Consider the following 24,357-nt stretch of genomic DNA (forward strand, 5'->3'; position numbering starts at 1 on the left):
GTGCAGTCATGGGTGGAGTACAGGAGGGGACTGAGCACACACCCCTTAGGGGCCCCCATGTTGAGGATCAGTGTGGCAGATGTGTTGCTACCTACCCCTACCACCTTGGGGTGGCCCGTCAGGAAGTCCAGGATCCAGCTGTAGAGAGAGGTGTTTTGAGAGGTGTTTTGTCCCCCATGCGTGTTACCTATTTTTTATACCCCAGTGAAACAGGAAGCCATGGAAGGACACAATACAGTTCCTTAAACTGAGATGAACTTTACTGCACTGGGCTAAATCAGGGTCATGCAGTGTTCCTTGGCAGTCTTAAACAAATCGACTTAGAAACAAAAGTATACACCGCATAAAACTGGGAATTGGCTTAAATAAAGAAGACACCTGTACCATGTCAGATATAGAGTTGAAATGTATTCCATTTTGGATTTGCATCCCAATATTACACTTTAAATACATCACAGAATACTGAAATATCACAAAACCGTACGGTGTAAAACCGACCAAATTTTCTGCGTTTTTGTTAAAATAACGTTTATTAATTAAGGAAAGGAAAATATGAATAACATTCCACCCAGGAGGCCAATAGAAAATATGAATAACATTCCACCCAGGAGGCCACTAGAAAATATGAATAACATTCCACCCAGGAGGCCACTAGAAAATATGAATAACATTCCACCCAGGAGGCCACTAGAAAATATGAATAACATTCCACCCAGGAGGCCACTAGAAAATATGAATAACATTCCACCCAGGAGGCCACTAGAGGGGGATTTGCTCTTTTGACTGCAAAAGTAGAATGTTAAAAGATGATTTTATTTTGTTTGATTTTATTGAAAATCATCTTTAGGGGTGCCAATAATTAATTTTGTATTGCTTGTTAAACCAAGTCTCTTTCTCTGAGCAATTGTACTAGCTAGTGTAACATAATAACATTTGAACATGTTTATGAGCAGACAATAGAACTCATTATTTGTATTATTTATTCAGTATTTATTTTTTTGCTCATCATTATCAAGGTGGCAATAATTCTGGAGGTGACTGTAGGTGAGAGGTTAAAGTTAATGTACTCACAAGGTGTCCTGGGGGACCGGGTCGACCCTGAGGCCCTGGGGTTCCAGCATCACCCTGCAAGAGGTCAAAGGTTGCTCTCAGTTTGACACATATTGTGACAAAATCCTTCATTCAATTGGTGTTGTCATTCGAAATGGTTCTCATTCACTCATTCCATATGAACATCATTCAAACATCAAACAACATGAATTGAGCAGGTGCATGCAACATGTGGTTTGACTTGCCTCAAGTCCTGGTCTACCAGTTGACCCCGGTGGACCAACAGGCCCAGCATCACCCTGAAGAGAGGAGGAAGACAGAAGGAGAGGGGTGAGTAACAACATGCTAATAATCTGTATTGGTGTTCTGTATGGTAGCAGGCATCAGACAGACAAGCTGAAAAGAGTAGCGTGTGTGTGCGCACGTGTGTGGTCAACTCACCTTCTGTCCAGGGAAGCCAACATGTCCATGCTTCCCTTTGAAACCCTGAGAGCAGAGGGATCAAATATAAACAAAACAAACATCGCATCTCACACACAGCTTTCAACATGACACACATCACAAAACACGCAGTTTTCAAAACATATCACTTTGAAATCTCACACTGATTTGAACACCTACCCTCTCAAAGGCCCCACACAGAAACACTGACATAGACAGAAAGTAGCATGATTGAAACAAAAGGCCCTCTTTCCTTTCCTCATTGTTTTGAACTGTGTGAGACGTTTGTTTTACTTTGCAAAAACAATAAGGTATATTTATCATACCAAAAGTAAACATGGTGCAGAACACATCAGCTGTGTCAGTCAGAACCCAATAGTTCTGGCCCACTTTCTTAGAGCAACTCATACCAGGAGGGCTGATAAGACCCCTGAACTCTTCCTATGGAAACATGGGCAGCTGATTGGCACATACAGTAAGCTCTGTGACATACGTGCGTAAACTGGTATGTGAGGTGACATCGGTGGGTGATGTTTGATCGATGAACAGATACAAGTCACCTGCTCCATTTGGGCTCATTGTGAATGTGGTGATTCACACACTGATGACAAGTCAGTGATGTCACATAAGTGATGTCACAGCAGTGACGTCTATCTAACAGTATGTGATATGAGACAAGGTCCCGGTTGGGGGGAGACGGGGTCCCTTTTTTCAGAAGGGGTAGAGGTCACTGAGATCATATGTGGGGTTCATGTAAAGGTCAAATGGCACTTACTGGCATTCCTTTATGTCCTGCCGCACCTGGAAGCCCTGGCTCTCCCTGGGAGAGGGAGAAAGCGAGAGAGAAAGAGAAATAAAGAGAGGGAGAGAGAGCGAAGGAGGGGGGGAGGGTCAATTCAACACATCCATAGACTAACTATACTATCTACAGTATCATGTAGTATGTCTGAATCTTCTCTTACCCTCATCCCTGGTTTCCCATCTTTACCATCCAATCCCTCAAATCCAGGAGGTCCCTTTGGACACACAGGAAGGAAGGCAGTGAGGTGAGAGCATTCTTTAACTTTTTAAGGCTTGGGGGCAGTATTCGGAAGTTTGGATGAATGAGGTGCCCAAAGTAAACAGTCTGTTACTCAGGCCCAGAAGCTGGGGTATTTATATGCATGGTAGTATTGGATTGAAAACACGCTCAAGTTTCTAAAACTGTTAAAATAATATCTGTGAGTATAACAGAACTGATTTGGCACGTGAAACCCCGAGGACAATCCGTCCAGGATTCTTTTTTTGAGGTCATTGGACTTTTCAATGCTTTTCTATGGGAAAGTCTGCAGTTCCCCTGGCTTCCACTAGATGTCAACAGTCTTTAGAAATTGTTTCAAAGTGTCCCTCAGAAGGACTCTAGACTTTTGGCGCGCGTGAATGAGTGTGTGCTCCTCGTTCCTTTTCTCCGGTATTGAACACAGTATATTCAGTCTTAAATTTGATTGATTATTTACATATTAGGGTACTTGAGGTTGGATTAGAAATGTTTTTTGAATTTGGGCGAAGTTTACAGGTAACCTTTTAGATTCCTTTGTAGGCATGTTGGGCGAGTTGGAACAGGTGGATTTCTGAATCCAAATAAACTGACATTTCTGGGATATTAAGAAGGACTTTATCGAACAAATCGACCATTCATTGTGTAACTGGGACCCTTTGGATTGCAAAAAGAGGAAGATCTTCAAAGGTAAGTGAGTTTTGTGACACCTGTGCAGGTTATGAATTCATGTTAATGCAGGAAGTGGGTGAGGCGCTGTCCTCAGACAATCAAATGCTATGCTTTTGCCGTAAATCCTAAATTGGACAAAGCGGTTCAATTACCAAGATTCTAAGCTAAAGAATGGTGTATAACACCTGTTTTTCTATGAATGTTTAATATTAGTACTTTTGTATTTTGAATTTCACACTTTACAATTTCCCCAGATGTTGTCGAGGTGGGCGTCCCACTGATCCGGAGAAGTTAAAACCCATCGTCCATGAAATTGTACAAAATATATATATCTCGTGATAACGTACACTGACGCACAGACACACTCACCTGCAAGCCAGGAGACCCAGAAGAACCTGGAGGTCCAGATGGGCCCTGTGGACCTTGTGCTCCATCATTACCCTGAGAGAGAGAGACACAGAGAGAGAGAGAAAGAGAGAGACAGAGCAAGAGAGAGCGAGAGAGAGAGAGAGAAAGACAGAGAGCGAGACACACGGAGGGAGAGAGACACAGAGGGAGAGAGACACAGAGAGAGAGAGAGTGAGACACACACACAGAGAGAGAGAGAAATAAATAACATTATCCTTACCATTAAATAGAAACATAAATATTAAAAACGAGTATTATAAGCTGCTTTACCTTGTCAGCCTTGGGTCCAGGTGGTCCTTCTCTTCCTTGTTTCCCAGGGGGACCAGGGGGGCCCTACAAAGTTAACATTTAGTATCAAGAGGTAAGTGATGGGGCACATCACATGCCAATAGATATTTAACTAAGATATTTAACTAAGCCATGAAGTAGATGAGAGGAATCTTTCACTTACCGGTGTCCCTGGGAAGCCTGGTTGCCCTTGGGAGCCCTACAAATAACGAGAGAACACATCGGTCTGTGTGTGTGTGTTGTTTGAACACAGCATTGGGAATGTACCGTATATTTCTAATACATATTTCATTGTAATATACCTGATCTCCTTTTGGTCCGCCGGACCCTGCCAGTCCAGCCTCTCCTTTGGGTCCCTGTGGACAAAGAGAGTGAAATTATGCTTTTTAGTCCTAAAGATGCAGGTTATGGATGATAGGTTATAGGGACAAGAGATAAAGAAGTGGGTATAGAAGGGATGAGGTTATGGATGATAAATTATAGGGACGAGGGATAAAGATGTGGGGATGATATTATGGATGATAGGTTATAGGGACAAGGGATAAAGATGTGGGGAAAGAGGGGATGAGGTTATGGATGATAGGTTATAGGGACGAGGGATAAAGATGTGGGGATGCTATTATGGATGATAGGTTATAGGGACAAGGGATAAAGATGTGGGGATAGAGGGTATGAGGTTATGGATGATAGGTTATAGGTTATAGGGACGAGGGATGACGAGGGATGACGAGGATGAGGTTACAGACCGCGACTCCAGCCTGTCCCTGGTATCCTGGGTTGCCCGGTGGACCCTGCAGGAGAGAAGAAGGGAGTGAGACATAATCTCACACTCACTGAAGTAATGAAATAGAACCCAACAGATGCATAGTTATCAACTCACTATGTCATCTGCTACAGCTATTCTGTTCAAATGCCAGAGGTTTCTTAGACTATTCAAATGAGGGGACAACACATCAATGTTCAATATATGTGTATGTCAATGTTTACCGATTCTCCCTTCGTTCCTGCAGCCCCTGGGGTCCCACGCTCACCTTTCAGGCCCTGTCAATCAATAAATCAATCAATCAATCAAGTCAAAATCCATCCATCCATCCATCTATCCATCCATCTTTCCACCAATCAGCAAAGCAGCCAATATGTTCCCAATATGTTCATTCATGTAAACGTGATGAAACAAGTTGTTGTGTCTTACAGGAAGTCCAGGGGGTCCCATAGAACCTGGGTATCCATTAGTCCCTGAAGAGCCCTGAGAGGGACCATAAAGATTTAGAAATTAAAGTAAAAACATATCTTTATCCGTCATGTATTAAAATGTATCTATCATGTATTGATGAGGAGAGATGTCACTCACCATTTCACCTTTAACACCTGGCGGTCCTGCTGCCCCTCTCTCACCTTGCTGACCCTGGGGAGAGAAGGGTAGAGGGAGAGAGGAGAGGTCAGAGGTATGGAGAGGGAGAAGAGAGGTATGGAGAGAGATGAGAGGAGAGGAGAGGAGAGGAGAGGAGAAGAGAGGTATGAAGAGAGAGGAGAGGAGAGAGGTATGGAGAGAGAGGAGGTGAGGAGAGAGGTATTGAGAGAGAGGAGAGGAGAGGAGAAGAGAGGTATGAAGAGAGAGGAGAGGAGAGAGGTATGGAGAGAGAGGAGAGGAGAGAGGTATGGAGAGAGAGGAGAGGAGAGAGGTATGGAGAGAAGGAGGTGAGGAGAGAGGTATTGAGAGAGAGGAGAAGGTGAGGGAGAGAGGTATGGAGAAAAGGAGGTGAGGAGAGAGGTATGGAGAGAGAGGAGGTGAGGAGAGAGGTATGGAGAGAGGAGAAGGTGAGGGAGAGAGGTATGGAGAGAAGGAGGTGAGGAGAGAGGTATGGAGAGAGAGAAGAAGGTGAGGGAGAGAGGTATGGAGAGAGAGGAGATGAGGAGAGAGGTATGGAGAGAGAGGAGATGAGGAGAAAGGTATGGAGAGAGAGGAGATGAGGAGAGAGGTATGGAGAGAGAGGAGATGAGGAGAGAGGTATGGAGAGAGAGGAGATGAGGAGAGAGGTATGGAGAGAGAGGAGATGAGGAGAGAGGTATGGAGAGAGAGGAGATGAGGAGAGAGGTATGGAGAGAGAGGAGATGAGGAGAGAGGTATGGAGAGAGAGGAGATGAGGAGAGAGGTATGCAGAGAGAGGAGATGAGGAGAGAGGTATGGAGAGAGAGAAGAAGGTGAGGGAGAGAGGTATGGAGAGAGAGGAGATGAGGAGAGAGGTATGGAGAGAGAGAGGAGATGAGGAGAGAGGTATGGAGAGAGAGGAGATGAGGAGAGAAGTATGGAGAGAGAGGAGATGAGGAGAGAGGTATGGAGAGAGAGAAGAAGGTGAGGGAGAGAGGTATGGAGAGAGGAGATGAGGAGAGAGGTATGGAGAGAGAGGAGATGAGGAGAGAGGTATGGAGAGAGAGGAGATGAGGAGAGAAGTATGGAGAGAGAGGAGATGAGGAGAGAGGTATGGAGAGAGAGGAGAAGGTGAGGGAGAGAGGTATGGAGAGAGAGGAGATGAGGAGAGAGGTATGGAGAGAGATGAGGTGAGGAGAGAGGTATGGAGAGAGAGGAGATGAGGAGAGAGGTATGGAGAGAGAGGAGATGAGGAGAGAGGTATGGAGAGAGAGGAGATGAGGAGAGAGGTATGGAGAGAGAGGAGATGAGGAGAGAGGTATGGAGAGAGAGGAGATGAGGAGAGAGGTATGGAGAGAGAGGAGATATGGAGAGAGAGGAGATGAGGAGAGAGGTATGGAGAGAGAGGAGATGAGGAGAGAGGTATGGAGAGAGAGGAGATGAGGAGAGAGGTATGGAGAGAGAGGAGGTGAGGAGAGAGGTATGGAGAGAGAGGAGGTGAGGAGAGAGGTATGGAGAGAGAGGAGATGAGGAGAGAGGTATGGAGAGAGAGGAGGTGAGGAGAGAGGTATGGAGAGAGAGGAGATGAGGAGAGAGGTATGGAGAGAGAGGAGGTGAGGAGAGAGGTATGGAGAGAGAAGAGGTGAGGAGAGAGGTATGCAAGATTTGTGACCTGTTGCCACGAGAAAAGGGCAACCAGTGAAGAACAAACACCATTGTAAATACAACCCATATTTATGCTTATTTATTTTATCTTGTGTCCTTTAGCCATTTGTACATTGTTAGAACACTGTATATATATATAATATGACATTTGTAATGTCTTTACTGTTTTGAAACTTCTGTATGTATAATGTTTACTGTTCATTTTTGTTGTTTTTCACTTTATATATTCACTTTGTATGTTGTCTACCTCACTTGCTTTGGCAATGTTAACACATGTTTCCCATGCCAATAAAGCCCTTGAATTGAATTGAATTGAATTGAGAGGAGATGAGGAGAGAGGTATGGAGAGAGAGGAGATCAAATCAAATCAAATCAAATTTTATTTGTCACATACACATGGTTAGCAGATGTTAATGCGAGTGTAGCGAAATGCTTGTGCTTCTAGTTCCGACAATGCAGTAATAACGAACAAGTAATCTAACTAACAATTCCAAAAAAGGACTGTCTTATACACAGTGTAAGGGGATAAAGAATATGTACATAAGGATATATGAATGAGTGATGGTACAGAGCAGCATAGGCAAGATACAGTAGGTGATATCGAGTACAGTATATACATGTGAGATGAGTATGTAAACCAAGTGGCATAGTTAAAGTGGCTAGTGATACATGTATTACATAAGGATGCAGTCGATGATATAGAGTACAGTATCTACGTATGCATATGAGATGAATAATGTAGGGTAAGTAACATTATATAAGGTAGCATTGTTTAAAGTGGCTAGTGATATATTTACAGATGAGGAGAGAGGTATGGAGAGAGAGGAGATGAGGAGAGGGGTATGAAGAGAGAGGAGATGAGGAGAGAGGTATGGAGAGAGAGGAGATGAGGAGAGAGGTATGGAGAGAGAGGAGGTGAGGAGAGAGGTATGGAGAGAGAGGAGAAGGCGAGGGAGAGAGGTATGGAGAGAGAGGAGATGAGGAGAGAGGTATGGAGAGAGAGGAGAAGGTGAGGGAGAGAGGTATGGAGAGAGAGGTATGGAGAGAGAGGAGAAGGTGAGGGAGAGAGGTATGGAGAGAGAGGTATGGAGAGAGAGGAGAAGGCGAGGGAGAGAGGTATGGAGAGAGAGGTATGGAGAGAGAGGAGAAGGCGAGGGAGAGAGGTATGGAGAGAGAGGAGATGAGGAGAGAGGTATGGAGAGAGAGGAGGTGAGGAGAGAGGTATGGAGAGAGAGGAGAAGGCGAGGGAGAGAGGTATGGAGAGAGAGGAGGTGAGGAGAGAGGTATGGAGAGAGAGGAGGTGAGGAGAGAGGTATGGAGAGAGAGGAGAAGGCGAGGGAGAGAGGTATGGAGAGAGAGGAGGTGAGGAGAGAGGTATGGAGAGAGAGGAGAAGGCGAGGGAGAGAGGTATGGAGAGAGAGGAGGTGAGGAGAGAGGTATGGAGAGAGAGGAGGTGAGGAGAGAGGTATGGAGAGAGAGGAGGTGAGGAGAGAGGTATGGAGAGAGAGGAGAAGGTGAGGGAGAGAGGTATGGAGAGAGAGGAGGTGAGGAGAGAGGTATGGAGAGAGAGGAGAAGGTGAGTTAGAGAGATGAGGAAAAGACAGATAATAATAAATGAGAGGGGAAAGAAAATGAGAAAATTACACTTGAAAAGAAAGACTGGTGAGGGGAAGACGGCTCATAATAACGTCTGGAATGGTGTAAATGGAATGGCACATATTAACCATGTGTCCAGAATCTTTCTGTCACCCTCCTCTGTCTGCCCCTTTCTATCTGTCACCCCCTCTCTCAGCCCCTATCTATCTCTCAGCCCCCTTTCTATCTGTCACCCCCTCTCTCAGCCCCTTTCTATCTGTCACCCCCTCTCTCAGCCCTATCTATCTCTCATCCCCCTCTCTCAGCCCCTTTCTATTTGTCATCCCCCTCTCTCAGCCCCTTTCTATCTCTCACCCCCTCTCTTAGCCCCTTTCTATTTGTCATCCCTCTCTCAGCCCCTTTCTATCTCTCACCCCCTCTCTCAGCCCCTTTCTATTTGTCATCCCCCTATCTCAGCCCCTTTCTATCTGTCACCCCCTCTCTCAGCCCCTTTCTATCTGTAATCCCCCTCTCTCAGCCCCTTTCTATCTGTCACCCCCTTCTCTCAGCCCCTTTCTCTCTCAGCCCCCTCTCTCAGCCCCTTTCTATCTGTCGTCCCCCTCTCTCAGCCCCTTTCTATCTCTCACCCCCCCTCTCTCAGCCCCTTTCCATCTGTCACCCCCTCTCTCAGCCCCTTTCGATTTGTCACCCCCTTCTCTCAGTCCCTTTCTATCTCTCAGCCCCCTCTCTCAGCCCCTTTCTATCTCTCAGCCCCTTTCTATCTCTCAGCCCCTTTCTATCTGTCCCCCCCCCTCTCTCAGCCACTTTCTATCTCTCAGCCCCTTTCTATCTGTCATCCCCCTCTCTCAGCTGCTTTCTATCTCTCAGCCCCTTTCTATCTGTCAACCCCCTCTCTCAGCCCCTTTCTATCTGTAACCCCCCTCTCTCAGCCCCTTTCTATCTGTCACCCCCCTCTCTCAGCCCCTTTCTATCTGTCATCCCCCTTTCTCAGCCCCTTTCTATCTGTCATCCCCCTCTCTCAGCCCCTTTCTATCTCTCACCCCCCTCTCTCAGCCCTTTTCTATCTGTCATCCCCCTTTCTCAGCCCCTTTCTATCTGTCATCCCCCTTTCTCAGCCCCTTTCTATCTGTCATCCCCCTCTCTCAGTCTCTTTCTATCTGTCACCCCCCATTCTCAGCCCTTTTCTATCTGTCACCCCCCCAGCCTCTATCTATCTTCCTTCCATCTCTCTCTCTCCCTCTCCTATTCTTTAAGACTACTAACAGCATAAAGCCATTAAAATCCCTGTTATAGATTCAGTTGAATGTCTTATCAATGCAGCGGAGTTTCATTACGATGAAAAATCCATCTTTCACAGCTGCTACTATTTAATCAGATAAAATTCAACAGAACGGAGCGTGGCAGAGATACACACACACAAACACACACACACACCCCTTCACCCCCCACCCCCACCCCCACCACACACACACATACACACACACACTTGGAATTAAACACTCCCTAACGTTTTAAAACAGATTCCTTGCTGGAATCAACCATTGCAACTTCCATTCTACTAAAATAATGGAATGACATCAGGGGGATTGGTGTGCTGTCTGCATGGCACTACCACTCTCCATCACTTTCACAGAGGAAATAATTGATGAACAGGCGAGACAATAGAATTGTCCTCATCTGAAATAACTTTCATTAAAAAGCTGGAGAGATGGAGATAGCAGGAAGATTCACGTTCAGTGGTGATGGTGTTTCAAAGTAGAAGAGAGATATGGAGAGAGAAAGAGTGAGAGAGAGACAGAGAGAGACAGAAGTATGTAGTATAGGTGTAGTATAGGCAGGTGTAGTATAGGTGTAGTATGGGTAGGTGTAGTGTAGGTAGTATAAGTAGGTGTGTTAGAGATAGGTGTAGTATAGGTAGGTGTAGTATAGGTGAATATAGGTGTAGTATAGGTGTAGCATAGATGTAGTATAGGTAGGTGTAGTGTAGGCAGGTGCAGTAAAGATAGTATAGGTGTAGTACAGGTGTAGTATATGTGCAGTATAGGTGTAGTATGTGTGTAGTATAGGTGTATCACATGTGTGGTATAGGTGTAGTATATGTGTATCATATGTGTGGTATAGGTGTAGTATAGGTGTAGTATGGGTGTAGTATATGTGTAGTATATGTATGATATATGTGTAGTATATGTGTGGTATAGGTGTAGTATAGGTGTAGTAAATGTGTAGTATATGTGTGTTACAGGTGTAGTATAGGTGTAGTATATGTGTGGTATAGGTGTAGTATAGGTGTAGTATGGGTGTAGTATATGCATGATATATGTGTGGTATAGGTGTGGTATAGGTGTAGTATAGGTGTAGTATGGATGTAGTATCGGTGTAGTAAATGTGTAGTATATGTGTAGTATATGTGTAGTATAGGTGTAGTGTAGGTGTAGTATAGGTGTAGTATATGTGTAGTAAGGTGTAGTGTAGGTGTAGTATAGGTGTAGTATAGATGTAGTATAGGTGTAGTATATGTGTAGTATATGTGTAGTATATGTGTAGTAAGGTGTCGTGTAGGTGTAGTATAGGTGTAGTATAGATGTAGTATAGGTGTAGTATAGATGTAGTATAGGTGTAGTATATGTGTAGTATATGTGTAGTATATTTGTAGTATATGTGTAGTAAGGTGTCGTGTAGGTGTAGTATAGGTGTAGTATAGATGTAGTATAGATGTAGTATAGGTGTAGTATATGTGTAGTATATGTGTAGTATATGTGTAGTATAGGTGTAGTATATGTGTATTATAGGTGTAGTATAGGTAGGTGCTGTATAGGTGAATATAGTCATAGTATAGGTAGGTGTAATACAGGTAGGAGCAGTATAGATGTATTATAGGTAGGTGTAGTATAGGTGTATATAGTCATAGTATAGGTAGGTGTAGTTGTAGGTGTAGTATAGGTAGCTGTAGCAGGTGCAGTATAGTTGTAGTATAGGTGAATATAGTCATAGTATAGGTAGGTGTAGTATAGGTGAATATAGTCATAGTATAGGTAGGTGTAGTATAGGTGTAGTATAGGTAGGTGTGGTCTAGGTGTAGTATAGGTAGCTGTAGCAGGTGCAGTATAGGTGTAGTATAGGTGAAAATAGTCATAGTATAGGTAGGTGCTGTATATATGAATATAGGTGTAGTACTGGTAGGTATAATAAGGGTAGGAGCAGTATAGATGTATTATAGGTAGGTGTAGTATAGGTGAATATAGTCATAGTATAGGTAGGTGTAGAATAGGTAGATGTGGTCTAGGTGTAGTATAGGTAGCTGTAGCATAGGTGTAGTAGAGGTGAATATAGGTGTAGTATAGGTAGATGCAGTATAGATGCAGTATAGGTAGGTGTAGTATAGGTGAATATAGGTGTAGTATAGGTAGGTGCAGTATAGGTAGGTGTAGCATAGGTGAATATAGTTGTAGTATAGGTAGGTCCAGTACAGGTAGGTGTAGTATAGGTGAATATAGGTGTAGTATAGTTGCAGTACACTGTATGTGTAGTATAGGTATAGTGTATGTGTAGTATATGTATAGTAGCGGTGTAGTATAAACATAGTATATGTGTAGTATAGGTGTGGTAAACTGCATGTGCAGTATCGGTGTAGTATTGGTGTAGTCGAGGTGTAGTATACTTTATGTGTAGTATAGGTTTAGCATTTTTGTTGTATAGGTGTAGTATATGTGTAGTATATTTGTGGTACTGGTATATTACAGACGTAGTAAATGTGTAGCATATGTGTAGTGGAGGTGTAGGGATAGTGTAGTATCGGTGTACTATATGTGCAGTATAGATATGTGAAGTATAGGTGTAGTATATGTGCAGTATACTCTATGTGCAGTATAGGTGTAGTGTTGGTGTTGTATAGGTGTAGTGTATGTATAGTAAACTCACAGGTAGTCCAGATGATCCTTGAGGACCAGGAAAACCAGGAGGACCCTGTAGAGGAGAAACAGGCAATGAGATGGGCATCTAAAACAACGGTTCTGAGCTCTGATATGTTACCCATTAGGGTTATAGACACTGGATTTCTCCTCCAATCAAAAACGGATACTATTGCTATAGGGATCAACGCTGGGACCGAGAGACTCAAAAACAGTTTCTATCTCAAGACCATCAGACTGTTAAATAGCAATAGCCATCACTAGTCGGCCTCCACGCACTACCCTGCCCTGAACTGAGTCACTGTCACTAGCCGGGTACTAACAGGTTACTCAACCTTGCACCTTACAGGCTGATTGATGCCTTACGTACATCGACATGGAATCACTGGTCACTTTACATAAGGTTTACATACTGTTTTACTCATTTAACATGTATATACTGTAATCTACTGTATCCTACAGTATTCTAGTCAATTGCAACTCCGACATTGCTTGTCCTAATATTTAAATATTTCTTAATTCCATTATTTTACTTTGTGATTTGTGTGTATTGTTGTGAATTGTTAGATACTCCTGCACTGTTGGAGCTAGGAACACAAGCATTTCACTACACCCACAATAACATCTGACAAATATGTGTATGCGACCAATAAATTGTATTTTGGACACTATAGCTAAAGGGATACTATAGCTAAAGGATACTATAGCTAAAGGATACTATAGCTAAAGGGATACTATAGCTAAAGGATACTATAGCTAAAGGATACTATAGCTAAAGGATACTATAGTTAAAGGATACTATAGCTAAAGGATACTATAGCTAAAGGATACTATAGTTAAAGGGATACTATAGCTAAAGGATACTATAGCTAAAGGATAATATAGCTAAAGGATACTATAGCTAAAGGATACTATAGTTAAAGGATACTATAGCTAAAGGATACTATAGCTAAAGGATACTATAGTTAAAGGGATACTATAGCTAAAGGATACTATAGCTAAAGGATACTATAGCTAAAGGATACTATAGCTAAAGGATACTATAGCTAAAGGATACTATAGTTAAAGGATACTATAGCTAAAGGATACTATAGCTAAAGGGATACTATAACTAAAGGATACTATAGCTAAAGGATACTATAGTTAAAGGATACTATAGCTAAAGGATACTATAGTTAAAGGACACTATAGCTAAAGGGATACTATAGTTAAAGGGATACTATAGCTAAAGGGATACTATAGTTAAAGGACAATATAGCTAAAGGATACTATAGTTAAAGGATACTATAGCTAAAGGATACTATAGCTAAAGGACACTATAGTTAAAGGATACTATAGCTAAAGGATACTATAGTTAAAGGATACTATAGTTAAAGGACACTATAGCTAAAGGACACTATAGCTAAAGGACACTATAGTTAAAGGGATACTATAGTTAAAGGATACTATAGTTAAGGGATACTATAGTTAAAGGGATACTATAGTTAAAGGGATACTATAGCTAAAGGGATACTATAGCTAAAGGGATACTATAGCTAAAGGGATACTATAGTTAAAGGATACTATAGTTAAAGGACACTATAGCTAAAGGATACTATAGTTAAAGGGATACTATAGCTAAAGGACACTATAGTTAAAGGGATACTATAGTTAAAGGGATACTATAGTTAAAGGGACACTATAGCTAAAGGGATACTATAGTTAAAGGGATACTATAGTTAAAGGATACTATAGTTAAAGGATACTATAGCTAAAGGGATACTATAGTTAAAGGATACTATAGTTAAAGGATACTATAGCTAAAGGATACTATAGTTAAAGGGATACTATAGCTAAAGGATACTATAGTTAAAGGGATACTATAGCTAAAGGACACTATAGCTAAAGGACACTATAGTTAAAGGGATACTATAGTTAAAGGATACTATAGTTAAAGGGATACTATAGTTAAAGGGATACTATAGTTAAAGGGATACTATAGTTAAAGGGATACTATAGCTAAAGGGATACTATAGCTAAAGGGATACTATAGTTAAAGGATACTATAGTTAAAGGACACTATAGCTAAAGGATACTATAGTTAAAGGGATACTATAGCTAAAGGACACTATAGTTAAAGGGATACTATAGTTAAAGGGATACTATAGTTAAAGGGACACTATAGCTAAAGGGATACTATAGTTAAAGGGATACTATAGTTAAAGGATACTATAGCTAAAGGATACTATAGCTAAAGGACACTATAGTTAAAGGATACTATAGCTAAAGGATACTATAGTTAAAGGATACTATAGTTAAAGGACACTATAGCTAAAGGACACTATAGCTAAAGGACACTATAGTTAAAGGGATACTATAGTTAAAGGATACTATAGTTAAAGGGATACTATAGTTAAAGGGATACTATAGTTAAAGGGATACTATAGTTAAAGGGATACTATAGCTAAAGGACACTATAGCTAAAGGACACTATAGTTAAAGGGATACTATAGCTAAAGGATACTATAGTTAAAGGGATACTATAGCTAAAGGGATACTATAGCTAAAGGACACTATAGCTAAAGGATACTATAGTTAAAGGGATACTATAGCTAAAGGATACTATAGTTAAAGGGATACTATAGCTAAAGGGATACTATAGCTAAAGGACACTATAGCTAAAGGATACTATAGTTAAAGGATACTATAGCTAAAGGATACTATAGTTAAAGGGATACTATAGCTAAAGGACACTATAGCTAAAGGATACTATAGCTAAAGGATACTATAGTTAAAGGGATACTATAGCTAAAGGACACTATAGCTAAAGGACACTATAGCTAAAGGATACTATAGCTAAAGGACACTATAGCTAAAGGATACTATAGCTAAAGGACACTATAGCTAAAGGATACTATAGCTAAAGGACACTATAGCTAAAGGACACTATAGCTAAAGGACACTATAGCTAAAGGATACTATAGCTAAAGGACACTATAGCTAAAGGATACTATAGCTAAAGGATACTATAGTTAAAGGGATACTATAGCTAAAGGACACTATAGTTAAAGGGATACTATAGCTAAAGGATACTATAGCTAAAGGACACTATAGCTAAAGGATACTATAGCTAAAAGGATACTATAGCTAAAAGGACACTATAGCTAAAGGATACTATAGTTAAAGGGATACTATAGCTAAAGGATACTATAGCTAAAGGATACTATAGCTAAAGGATACTATAGTTAAAGGGATACTATAGCTAAAGGATACTATAGCTAAAGGACACTATAGCTAAAGGATACTATAGCTAAAAGGATACTATAGCTAAAAGGACACTATAGCTAAAGGACACTATAGCTAAAGGATACTATAGCTAAAGGATACTATAGTTAAAGGGATACTATAGCTAAAGGATACTATAGCTAAAGGACACTATAGCTAAAGGATACTATAGCTAAAAGGATACTATAGTTAAAGGGATACTATAGCTAAAGGGATACTATAGCTAAAGGACACTATAGTTAAAGGGATACTATAGCTAAAGGATACTATAGTTAAAGGGATACTATAGCTAAAGGATACTATAGCTAAAGGACACTATAGCTAAAGGATACTATAGCTAAAAGGATACTATAGCTAAAAGGACACTATAGCACTATAGCTAAAGGACACTATAGCTAAAGGATACTATAGCTAAAGGATACTATAGTTAAAGGGATACTATAGCTAAAGGATACTATAGCTAAAGGACACTATAGCTAAAGGATACTATAGCTAAAAGGATACTGTAGTTAAAGGGATACTATAGCTAAAGGGATACTATAGCTAAAGGATACTATAGCTAAAGGATACTATAGCTGGGGTGCTGTACACTACGGCTTACCCTGTAAGACAACACATTTCATTGCATTTATATGACAACAGACTATTATTGTATATGGTCAGCTGATAGACACCTAGTTCTTCTTATAGACACCATGCTTTGACTCTGTTGTGCTGGCTTATAATGTCTCTACTAAACCCTTATGAAGTGTTATAATGCCCTCCAATCACTCGTGTAGAACTCACCATATTCCCTGGTACACCAGCTTGTCCCCTTTGCCCCTGAGGACCCTGGGAAATGTAGGCAGAAAGGTACTTTATGTTAGAGATTCAACACACCATAACAACGCTACTAGCTATATTTCACCACTTACACACACACACACACACACACACACACACACACACACACACACACACACACACACACACACACACACACACACACACACACACACACACACACACACACACACACACACACACACTTACCGTCTCCCCCCTTATTCCAGGTAATCCTGGTGTTCCTGGGTGGCCTGGTGATCCTGGACCGGTGCAGCCTCCATTAGCTCCATTGGTGATAGAGGTGGTCTACATAGACGAGAGGATGAACCAATTATTCAGAGTGTGTGTCTGTGAGTTGCGTGTGTTGTGGGTGTGTGTCTGTCTGTGAGTTGTGTGTGTCTGTCTGTGAGTTGTGTGTGTGTGTCTGTGAGTTGCATGTGTTGTGTGTGTGTGTGAGTTGCGTGTGTTGTGGGTGTGTGTGTGTGTGAGTTGCGTGTGTTGTGAGTGTGTGTGTGTGTGAGTTGCATGTGTTGTGGGTGTGTGTGTGTGTGAGTTGCGTGTGTTGTGGGTGTGTGTGTGTGTGAGTTGCGTGTGTTGTGGGTGTGTGTGTGTGAGTTGCATGTGTTGTGGGTGTGTGTGAGTGTGTGAGTTGCGTGTGTTGTGGGTGTGTGTGTGTGTGTGTGTGTGAGTTGCATGTGTTGTGGGTGTGTGTGTGTGTGTGAGTTGCGTGTGTTGTGTGTGTGTGTGTGAGTTGCGTGCGTTGTGGGTGTGTGTGTGTGTGTGAGTTGCATGTGTTGTGGGTGTGTGTGTGTGTGTGTGTGTGTGTGTGTGTGTGTGAGTTGCGTGTGTTGTGGGTGTGTGTGTGTGTGTGTGAGTTGCGTGTGTTGTGGGTGTGTGTGTGTGAGTTGCGTGTGCTGTGGGTGTGTGTGTGTGTGTGAGTTGCATGTGTTGTGGGTGTGTGTGAGTGTGTGAGTTGCATGTGTTGTGGGTGTGTGTGTGTGAGTTGTGTGTGTTGTGGGTGTGTGTGTGTGAGTTGCGTGTGTTGTGGGTGTGTGTGTGTGAGTTGCGTGTGTTGTGAGTGTGTGTGTGTGAGTTGCACGTGTTGTGGGTGTGTGTGTGTGTGAGTTGCGTGTGTTGTGAGTGTGTGTGTGTGTGTGTGTGTGTGTGAGTTGCACATGTTGTGGGTGTGTGTGTGTGTGAGTTGCGTGTGTTGTGGGTGTGTGTGTGTGTGAGTTGCGTGTGTTGTGGGTGTGTGAATGTAAGAGTTAGAGACAGTGTGGACATACAGGCGCCTGTGCAGCCTCCTGGCTCTGCAGTCTTTGGTGTCTGAAACACTGCAACACACAGAGAAAGGCCATGAGTACGACGGATTGGACAACGGATTGACACTCTACTTCCTGAATTGACTGGAACTGACAGCAGGTAAGAATAATCATGTTGAATTTCCAGGACAAAAGTGTATACACCCCTAACCACCTCACCCACGTCCCCCTTCCCCCCACCCCCATGCTCCATTCCCCTGCTTCTCACCCTCTCACAGCCGTCAGGGGCGTGGCCTATGTCCGGCTTGCCCTCGTCTCCTTTCTCTCCCTTGGTGCCAACCATGCCTGGTACCCCAGGCAAGCCCATGGAACAGTCCTCACACACCTCCTGCAGCAGAAGACATACACACACAGACAGACAGACACACACACACACAGACACACATGCACACACACACACACACAATTTATAACATGACATGTGTGCTGAATGTACACTGCATGGACACAGTTCATAGACATTTGAGTTATTTTTTATCACATTAGTACAGCTCATGCATATCAATCCAAGAGCAACACTATAAAAGTGTCTAACTTCCAGAGTGCACCTCTCTACCTCCTCTCTTACCTCTCCTCGACTGGGGTCCTGGTCCTGAGGCAGCCTCAGATGCTGAGGGAGGGAAGGGGGAGGGGGCTATGAAAGGGGGAGAGTCAGTGAGAGAGGGGGAGAGGAGGGGTAGAGGAGAGTCAGTGAGAAAGGGGGGGAGAGGAGGGGTAGAGGAGAGTCAGTGAGAAAGGGGGGGAGAGGAGGGAGAGAGGAGAGTCAGTGAGAAAGGGGGGGAGAGGAGGGGGAGAGGAGAGTCAGTGAGAAAGGGGGAGCGGAGAGTCAGTGAGAGAGGGGGAGATCAGAGGGGTAGAGGAGAGTCAGTGAGAGAGGGGGAGATCAGAGGGGTAGAGGAGAGTCAGTGAGAGAGGGGGAGATCAGAGGGGGAGAGGAGAGTCAGTGAGAAAGGGGGAGATCAGAGGGGTAGAGGAGAGTCAGTGAGAGAGGGGGAGATCAGAGGGGGAGAGGAGAGTCAGTGAGAGAGGGGGAGATCAGAGGGGTAGAGGAGAGTCAGTGAGAGAGGGGGAGATCAGAGGGGGAGAGGAGAGTCAGTGAGAGAGGGCGAGATCAGAGGGGTAGAGGAGAGTCAGTGAGAGAGGGGGAGATCAGAGGGGGAGAGGAGAGTCAGTGAGAAAGGGGGGGAGAGGAGGGGGAGAGGAGAGTCAGTGAGAAAGGGGGGAGAGGAGGGGGAGAGGAGAGTCAGTGAGAAAGGGGGGGAGAGGAGGGGGAGAGGAGAGTCAATGAGAGAGGGGAGATCAGAGGGGAAGAGGAGAGTCAGTGAGAAAGGGGGGAGAGGAGGGGGAGAGGAGAGTCAGTGAGAGAGGGGGGAGAGGAGAGTCAGTGAGAAAGGGGGGAGAGGAGGGGGAGAGGAGAGTCAGTGAGAGAGGGGGGGAGAGGAGGAGGAGAGGAGAGTCAGTGAGAAAGGGGGGGAGAGGAGGGGGAGAGGAGAGTCAATGAGAGAGGGGAGATCAGAGGGGTAGAGGAGAGTCAGTGAGAAAGGGGGGGAGAGGAGAGTCAGTGAGAGAGGGGGGGATCAGAGGGGTAGAGGAGAGTCAGTGAGAGAGGGGGGTAGAGGAGGGGTAGAGGAGAGTCAGTGAGAAAGGGGGGGAGTGGAGGGGGAGGGGAAAGTCATTGAGAAAGGGGGGGAGAGAAGAGGGGGAGAGGAGAGTCAGTGAGAAAGGGGGGGAGAGGGGGAGAGGAGGGGGAGAGGAGGGGTAGAGGAGAGTCAGTGAGAAAGGGGGGAGAGGAGGGGGAGAGGAGAGTCAGTGAGAAAGGGGGGAGAGGAGGGGGAGAGGAGAGTCAGTGAGAAAGGGGGGGAGAGGAGGGGGAGAGGAGAGTCAGTGAGAAAGGGGGAGAGGAGAGTCAGTGAGAGAGGGGGGGATCAAAGGGGTTGAGGAGAGTCAGTGAGAGAGGGGGGGGATCAGAGGGGTATAGGAGAGTCAGTGAGAGAGGGGGGGTCAGAGGAGTAGAGGAGAGTCAGTGAGAGAGGGGGGGGGTCAGAGGGGTAGAGGAGAGTCAGTGAGAGAGGGGGGATCAGAGGGGGAGAGGAGAGTCAGTGAGAGAGGGGGAGATCAGAGGGGGAGAGGAGAGTCGGTGAGAGAGGGGGGATCAGAGGGGGACAGGAGAGTCAGTGACAGAGGGGGGAATCAGAGGGGGAGAGGAGAGTCGGTGAGAGGGGGGGGTCAGAGGGGGAATGGAGAATCAGTGAGAGAGGGGGGGATCAGAGGGGGACAGGAGAGTCAGTGACAGAGGGGGGAATCAGAGGGGGAGAGGAGAGTCGGTGAGAGGGGGGGATCAGAGGGGGAATGGAGAGTCAGTGAGAGAGGGGGGAGCAGAGGGGTAGAGGAGAGTCAGTGAGAGAGGGGGGATCAGAGGGGGAATGGAGAGTCAGTGAGAGAGGGGGGGTCAGAGGGGGAGAGGAGAGTCAGTGAGAGAGGGGGGGATCAGAGGGGGAATGGAGAGTCAGTGAGAGAGGGGGGGGTCAGAGGGGGAGAGGAGAGTCAGCGAGAGAGGGGGGGGATCAGAGGGGGAATGGAGAGTCAGTGAGAGAGGGGGGGTCAGAGGGGGAGAGGAGAGTCAGTGAGAGAGGGGGAGAGGAGAGTCAGTGAGAGAGGGGGGGGTCAGAGGAGTAGAGGAGAGTCATTGAGAGAGGGGGGGGTCAGAGGGGGAGAGGAGAGTCAGTGAGAGAGGGGGGGGGATCAGAGGGGGAGAGAATAGTCAGTGAGAGGGGGGGGGATCAGAGGGGGAGAGGAGAGTCAGTGAGAGAGGGGGGATCAGAGAGGGAGAGAATAGTCAGTAAGGGAGGGGGTAAAAGGATGCAAGCAGAAGTTGCCCTTAGGCACCGATCTAGGATCAGTTATCCTCCCCAAATCCTAACCTTAATCACTAAGGAGGGGCCAATGCAAAACTGATCTTAGATCAGCGTCTAGATCAGCGTCATCCTTCTACAGTAAAAATGTTGGGGTGGTATACAACTATAACGTATACGTACAATTTATTTCTGCACATTGATTGATGCAACACAGTGCAAAGTGGTGCACTGCATTACAGTGCAAACAGTGTTGAACTGCAGAAGAGTGTTGAACTGCAGTAGAGTGTTGAACTGCAGTACAGTGTTGAACTGCAGTAGAGTGTTGAACTGCAGTACAGTTCAAAGTGTTGACCTGCAGTATAGTGTTGAACTGCAGTATAGTGTTGAACTGCAGTATAGTGTTGAACTGCAGTATAGTGTTGAACTGCAGTATAGTGTTGAACTGCAGTATACTGTTGAACTGCAGTAGAGTGTTGAACTGCAGTACAGTGTTGAACTGTAGTAGAGTGTTGAACTGCAGTACAGTTCAAAGTGTTGACCTGCAGTATAGTGTTGAACTGCAGTATAGTGTTGAACTGCAGTATAGTGTTGAACTGCAGTATAGTGTTGAACTGCAGTATAGTGTTGAACTGCAGTATAGTGTTGAACTGCAGTATAGTGTTGAACTGCAGTAGAGTGTTGAACTGCAGTACAGTGTTGAACTGCAGTAGAGTGTTGAACTGCAGTAACAGTTCAAAGTGTTGACCTGCAGTATAGTGTTGAACTGCAGTATAGTGTTGAACTGCAGTATAGTGTTGAACTGCAGTATAGTGTTGAACTGCAGTATAGTGTTGAACTGCAGTATAGTGTTGAACTGCAGTATAGTGTTGAACTGCAGTATAGTGTTGAACTGCAGTAGAGTGTTGAACTGCAGTATAGTGTTGAACTGCAGTATAGTGTTGAACTGCAGTATAGTGTTGAACTGCAGTATAGTGTTGAACTGCAGTATAGTGTTGAACTGCAGTAGAGTGTTGAACTGCAGTATAGTGTTGAACTGCAGTATAGTGTTGAACTGCAGTATAGTGTTGAACTGCAGTATAGTGTTGAACTGCAGTATAGTGTTGAACTGCAGTAGAGTGTTGAACTGCAGTACAGTTCAAAGTGTTGAACTGCAGTATAGTGTTGAACTGCAGTATAGTGTTGAACTGCAGTATAGTGTTGAACTGCAGTATAGTGTTGAACTGCAGTATAGTGTTGAACTGCAGTAGAGTGTTGAACTGCAGTATAGTGTTGAACTGCAGTATAGTGTTGAACTGCAGTATAGTGTTGAACTGCAGTACAGTGCATAGTGTTGAACTGCAGTATAGTGTTGAACTGCAGTATAGTGTTGAACTGCAGTATAGTGTTGAACTGCAGTATAGTGTTGAACTGCAGTATAGTGTTGAACTGCAGTACAGTGCATAGTGTTGAACTGCAGTATAGTGTTGAACTGCAGTATAGTGTTGAACTGCAGTAGAGTGTTGAACTGCAGTATAGTGTTGAACTGCAGTATAGTGTTGACCTGCAGTAGAGTGTTGACCTGCAGTACAGTGTTGAACTGCAGCAAAGTGTTGACCTGCAGTATAGTGTTGAACTGCAGTATAGTGTTGACCTGCAGTACAGTGTTGAACTGCAGTACAGTGTTGAACTGCAGTATAGTGTTGAACTGCAGTATAGTGTTGAACTGCAGTACAGTGTTGAACTGCAGTACAGTGTTGAACTGCAGTACAGTGTTGAACTGCAGTATAGTGTTGAACTGCAGTATAGTGTTGACCTGTAGTACAGTTCATAGTGTTGACCTGTAGTACAGTTCATAGTGTTGACCTGCAGTACAGTTCATAGTGTTGACCTGTAGTACAGTTCATAGTGTTGACCTGTAGTACAGTTCATAGTGTTGACCTGTAGTACAGTTCATAGTGTTGACCTGTAGTACAGTTCATAGTGTTGACCTGTAGTACAGTTCATAGTGTTGACCTGTAGTACAGTTCATAGTGTTGACCTGTAGTACAGTTCATAGTGTTGGACCTGTAGTACAGTTCATAGTGTTGAACTGCAGTACAGTGCAAATTTGATGAACGATCCATTCAGGAGTTCCAAATGGCACTAAAGTCCCCAGGTAGTGTACTGCTTTTGGCCAGAGTCACATAGGGAACTAGTGTGAATAGGATATCATTTAAGATTTGCCCAAGGAGACACAAAACATAAATCACAAGGTTTTGCAAGTCTTTCAAAGCAGGTTGGTATTAAATTCCAGGTATTCATTGGGATTATTGTTAAGAGTTTTAAAGTGAATAGATTTACAACATGGTTGGCCTGAAACACTTGTACCACTTCAATCACACCAAGGAACCCACTTACAGTACAATAGTTCCCCTTTTTAACAGTGGGGCCCTTCACACAGCGAGATAACCTGTGAATTGGAGTTAGCCTGGTTTGAAACACATTTTAAACCAATTATCTTTGTTCAAATGGTTGTTATTATAGCCAGAAGGGCTAATTTGATCTAGCATGGTGCAGCCCATTAGATTTGTTAGACTAAGGTTGTATGCATTAAACAGGACCTGTCAGAGAACAGTCTGTTCAATATCCTCCTATTTAAATATCCTACACTTTTGTTTATTTTTTTTATTTTTATGGATTCATTTGTATTCAAATAACTTGCCTGTTAAATTGTGTTTCTGATAAAGTTATTCGTTTTTTAAGGATACATTTATACTTAGCTAAGGCTAAGCTAAGCGTGCTTTAAGAATTAAGCTAAGAGTGAATAGTTTGAATAGTCTGTTGAAGGTGTTTAAATCCATTGAAACTCAACATGCAGGCAGGGCCATGGATCTAGAGAGCAGCTGGTCTGTCTGTCTACTGACGTTAGGACTGGAGCACTTCTGGACTGTGTATAATGTGTGTGTGTACCTGGATTTGTGTGTGAAGCCAAGTTTCCACTGTGTGTAGATTGATTATTCTGGCGAGGTTGTGTGTGATTGTGTGTGTGTGTTTGTGTGTGTGTGGCAGGGAGCTGAGATGGATGGCAGTGATATGAAACTAGAGCTCATAGTTCAGTCCATCATAAGCAGTTCTACAGGTTCTTACTGTACTCAGCATAACAAGACTGAACAGCAGAGTACAGCAAAGCTCTTTGAATCAAACTAATGGCTGCACACACACACACACACACACACACACACACACACACACACACACACACACACACACACACACACACACACACACACACACACACACACACTGTCTTTATGACACTACTTTAACAATGTGTGTGTGTGTGTGTTTATGTATGTCTTTGTGTGTGTGTGTGTGTGTGTGTGTGTGTGTGTGTGTGTGTGTGTGTGTGTGTGTGTGCGTGTGCATGCTTTTGGGGTACAAATCAATGGTTAAAGTCTCTCCAAAAGGCAAAAAGTGCATTTGAAGACAGAAAGTAAGTAATTCCTCCATGTCATAAACACACACAGTATACTTTGTCACTATGCACTGCCACTCAGTCGTAGTGTGCCTACTGTATAGTTTTGTGATGAAATTGTAGAGATCGTCAATGAACTTCTGCCAGAGTGCTCCAGTCACAACAGACCCCCCCTCATCAGCCAAATCACAAAGCTGTAGCACTCTCCTCCAGCTCCGCCTCCTA

The 24,357-nt window shown here is 43.9% G+C and overlaps 2 protein-coding genes across 4 annotated transcripts in view; both read right to left on the reverse strand.

Moving 5' to 3' along the window:
• The window catches only part of LOC109904379 (collagen alpha-1(XVI) chain), a 148,853-nt gene that overhangs the window by 11,957 nt on the left and 112,539 nt on the right, over positions 1-24,357 (reverse strand). For all 3 annotated transcript variants that reach the window (XM_031788978.1, XM_031788979.1, XM_031788977.1), the window contains 19 exons: positions 18,413-18,478; positions 18,053-18,172; positions 17,809-17,856; positions 16,730-16,828; positions 16,484-16,528; positions 12,444-12,488; positions 5,247-5,300; positions 5,088-5,141; positions 4,883-4,936; positions 4,642-4,686; positions 4,198-4,251; positions 4,059-4,094; positions 3,878-3,940; positions 3,569-3,640; positions 2,454-2,507; positions 2,267-2,311; positions 1,492-1,536; positions 1,296-1,349; positions 1,072-1,125 (listed from right to left, as the gene is read on the reverse strand). In XM_031788978.1, the coding sequence (XP_031644838.1) occupies positions 1,072-1,125; positions 1,296-1,349; positions 1,492-1,536; positions 2,267-2,311; positions 2,454-2,507; positions 3,569-3,640; positions 3,878-3,940; positions 4,059-4,094; positions 4,198-4,251; positions 4,642-4,686; positions 4,883-4,936; positions 5,088-5,141; positions 5,247-5,300; positions 12,444-12,488; positions 16,484-16,528; positions 16,730-16,828; positions 17,809-17,856; positions 18,053-18,172; positions 18,413-18,478 (1,107 nt within the window). The remainder of the gene's footprint in view (positions 1-1,071; positions 1,126-1,295; positions 1,350-1,491; positions 1,537-2,266; positions 2,312-2,453; positions 2,508-3,568; positions 3,641-3,877; positions 3,941-4,058; positions 4,095-4,197; positions 4,252-4,641; positions 4,687-4,882; positions 4,937-5,087; positions 5,142-5,246; positions 5,301-12,443; positions 12,489-16,483; positions 16,529-16,729; positions 16,829-17,808; positions 17,857-18,052; positions 18,173-18,412; positions 18,479-24,357) is intronic.
• LOC116353423 (uncharacterized) lies at positions 20,603-23,891 on the reverse strand. The gene is made up of 2 exons (XM_031788981.1): positions 21,445-23,891; positions 20,603-21,364 (listed from the first exon to the last, which is right to left on the reverse strand). The coding sequence occupies exons 1-2, from the start codon at positions 22,530-22,532 to the stop codon at positions 21,226-21,228; spliced, it is 1,227 nt and encodes a 408-aa protein (XP_031644841.1). The 5' UTR covers positions 22,533-23,891; the 3' UTR covers positions 20,603-21,225.

This window comes from Oncorhynchus kisutch, linkage group LG14 (assembly GCF_002021735.2).
Source record: "Oncorhynchus kisutch isolate 150728-3 linkage group LG14, Okis_V2, whole genome shotgun sequence".
Lineage (NCBI taxonomy): Eukaryota > Metazoa > Chordata > Actinopteri > Salmoniformes > Salmonidae > Oncorhynchus > Oncorhynchus kisutch.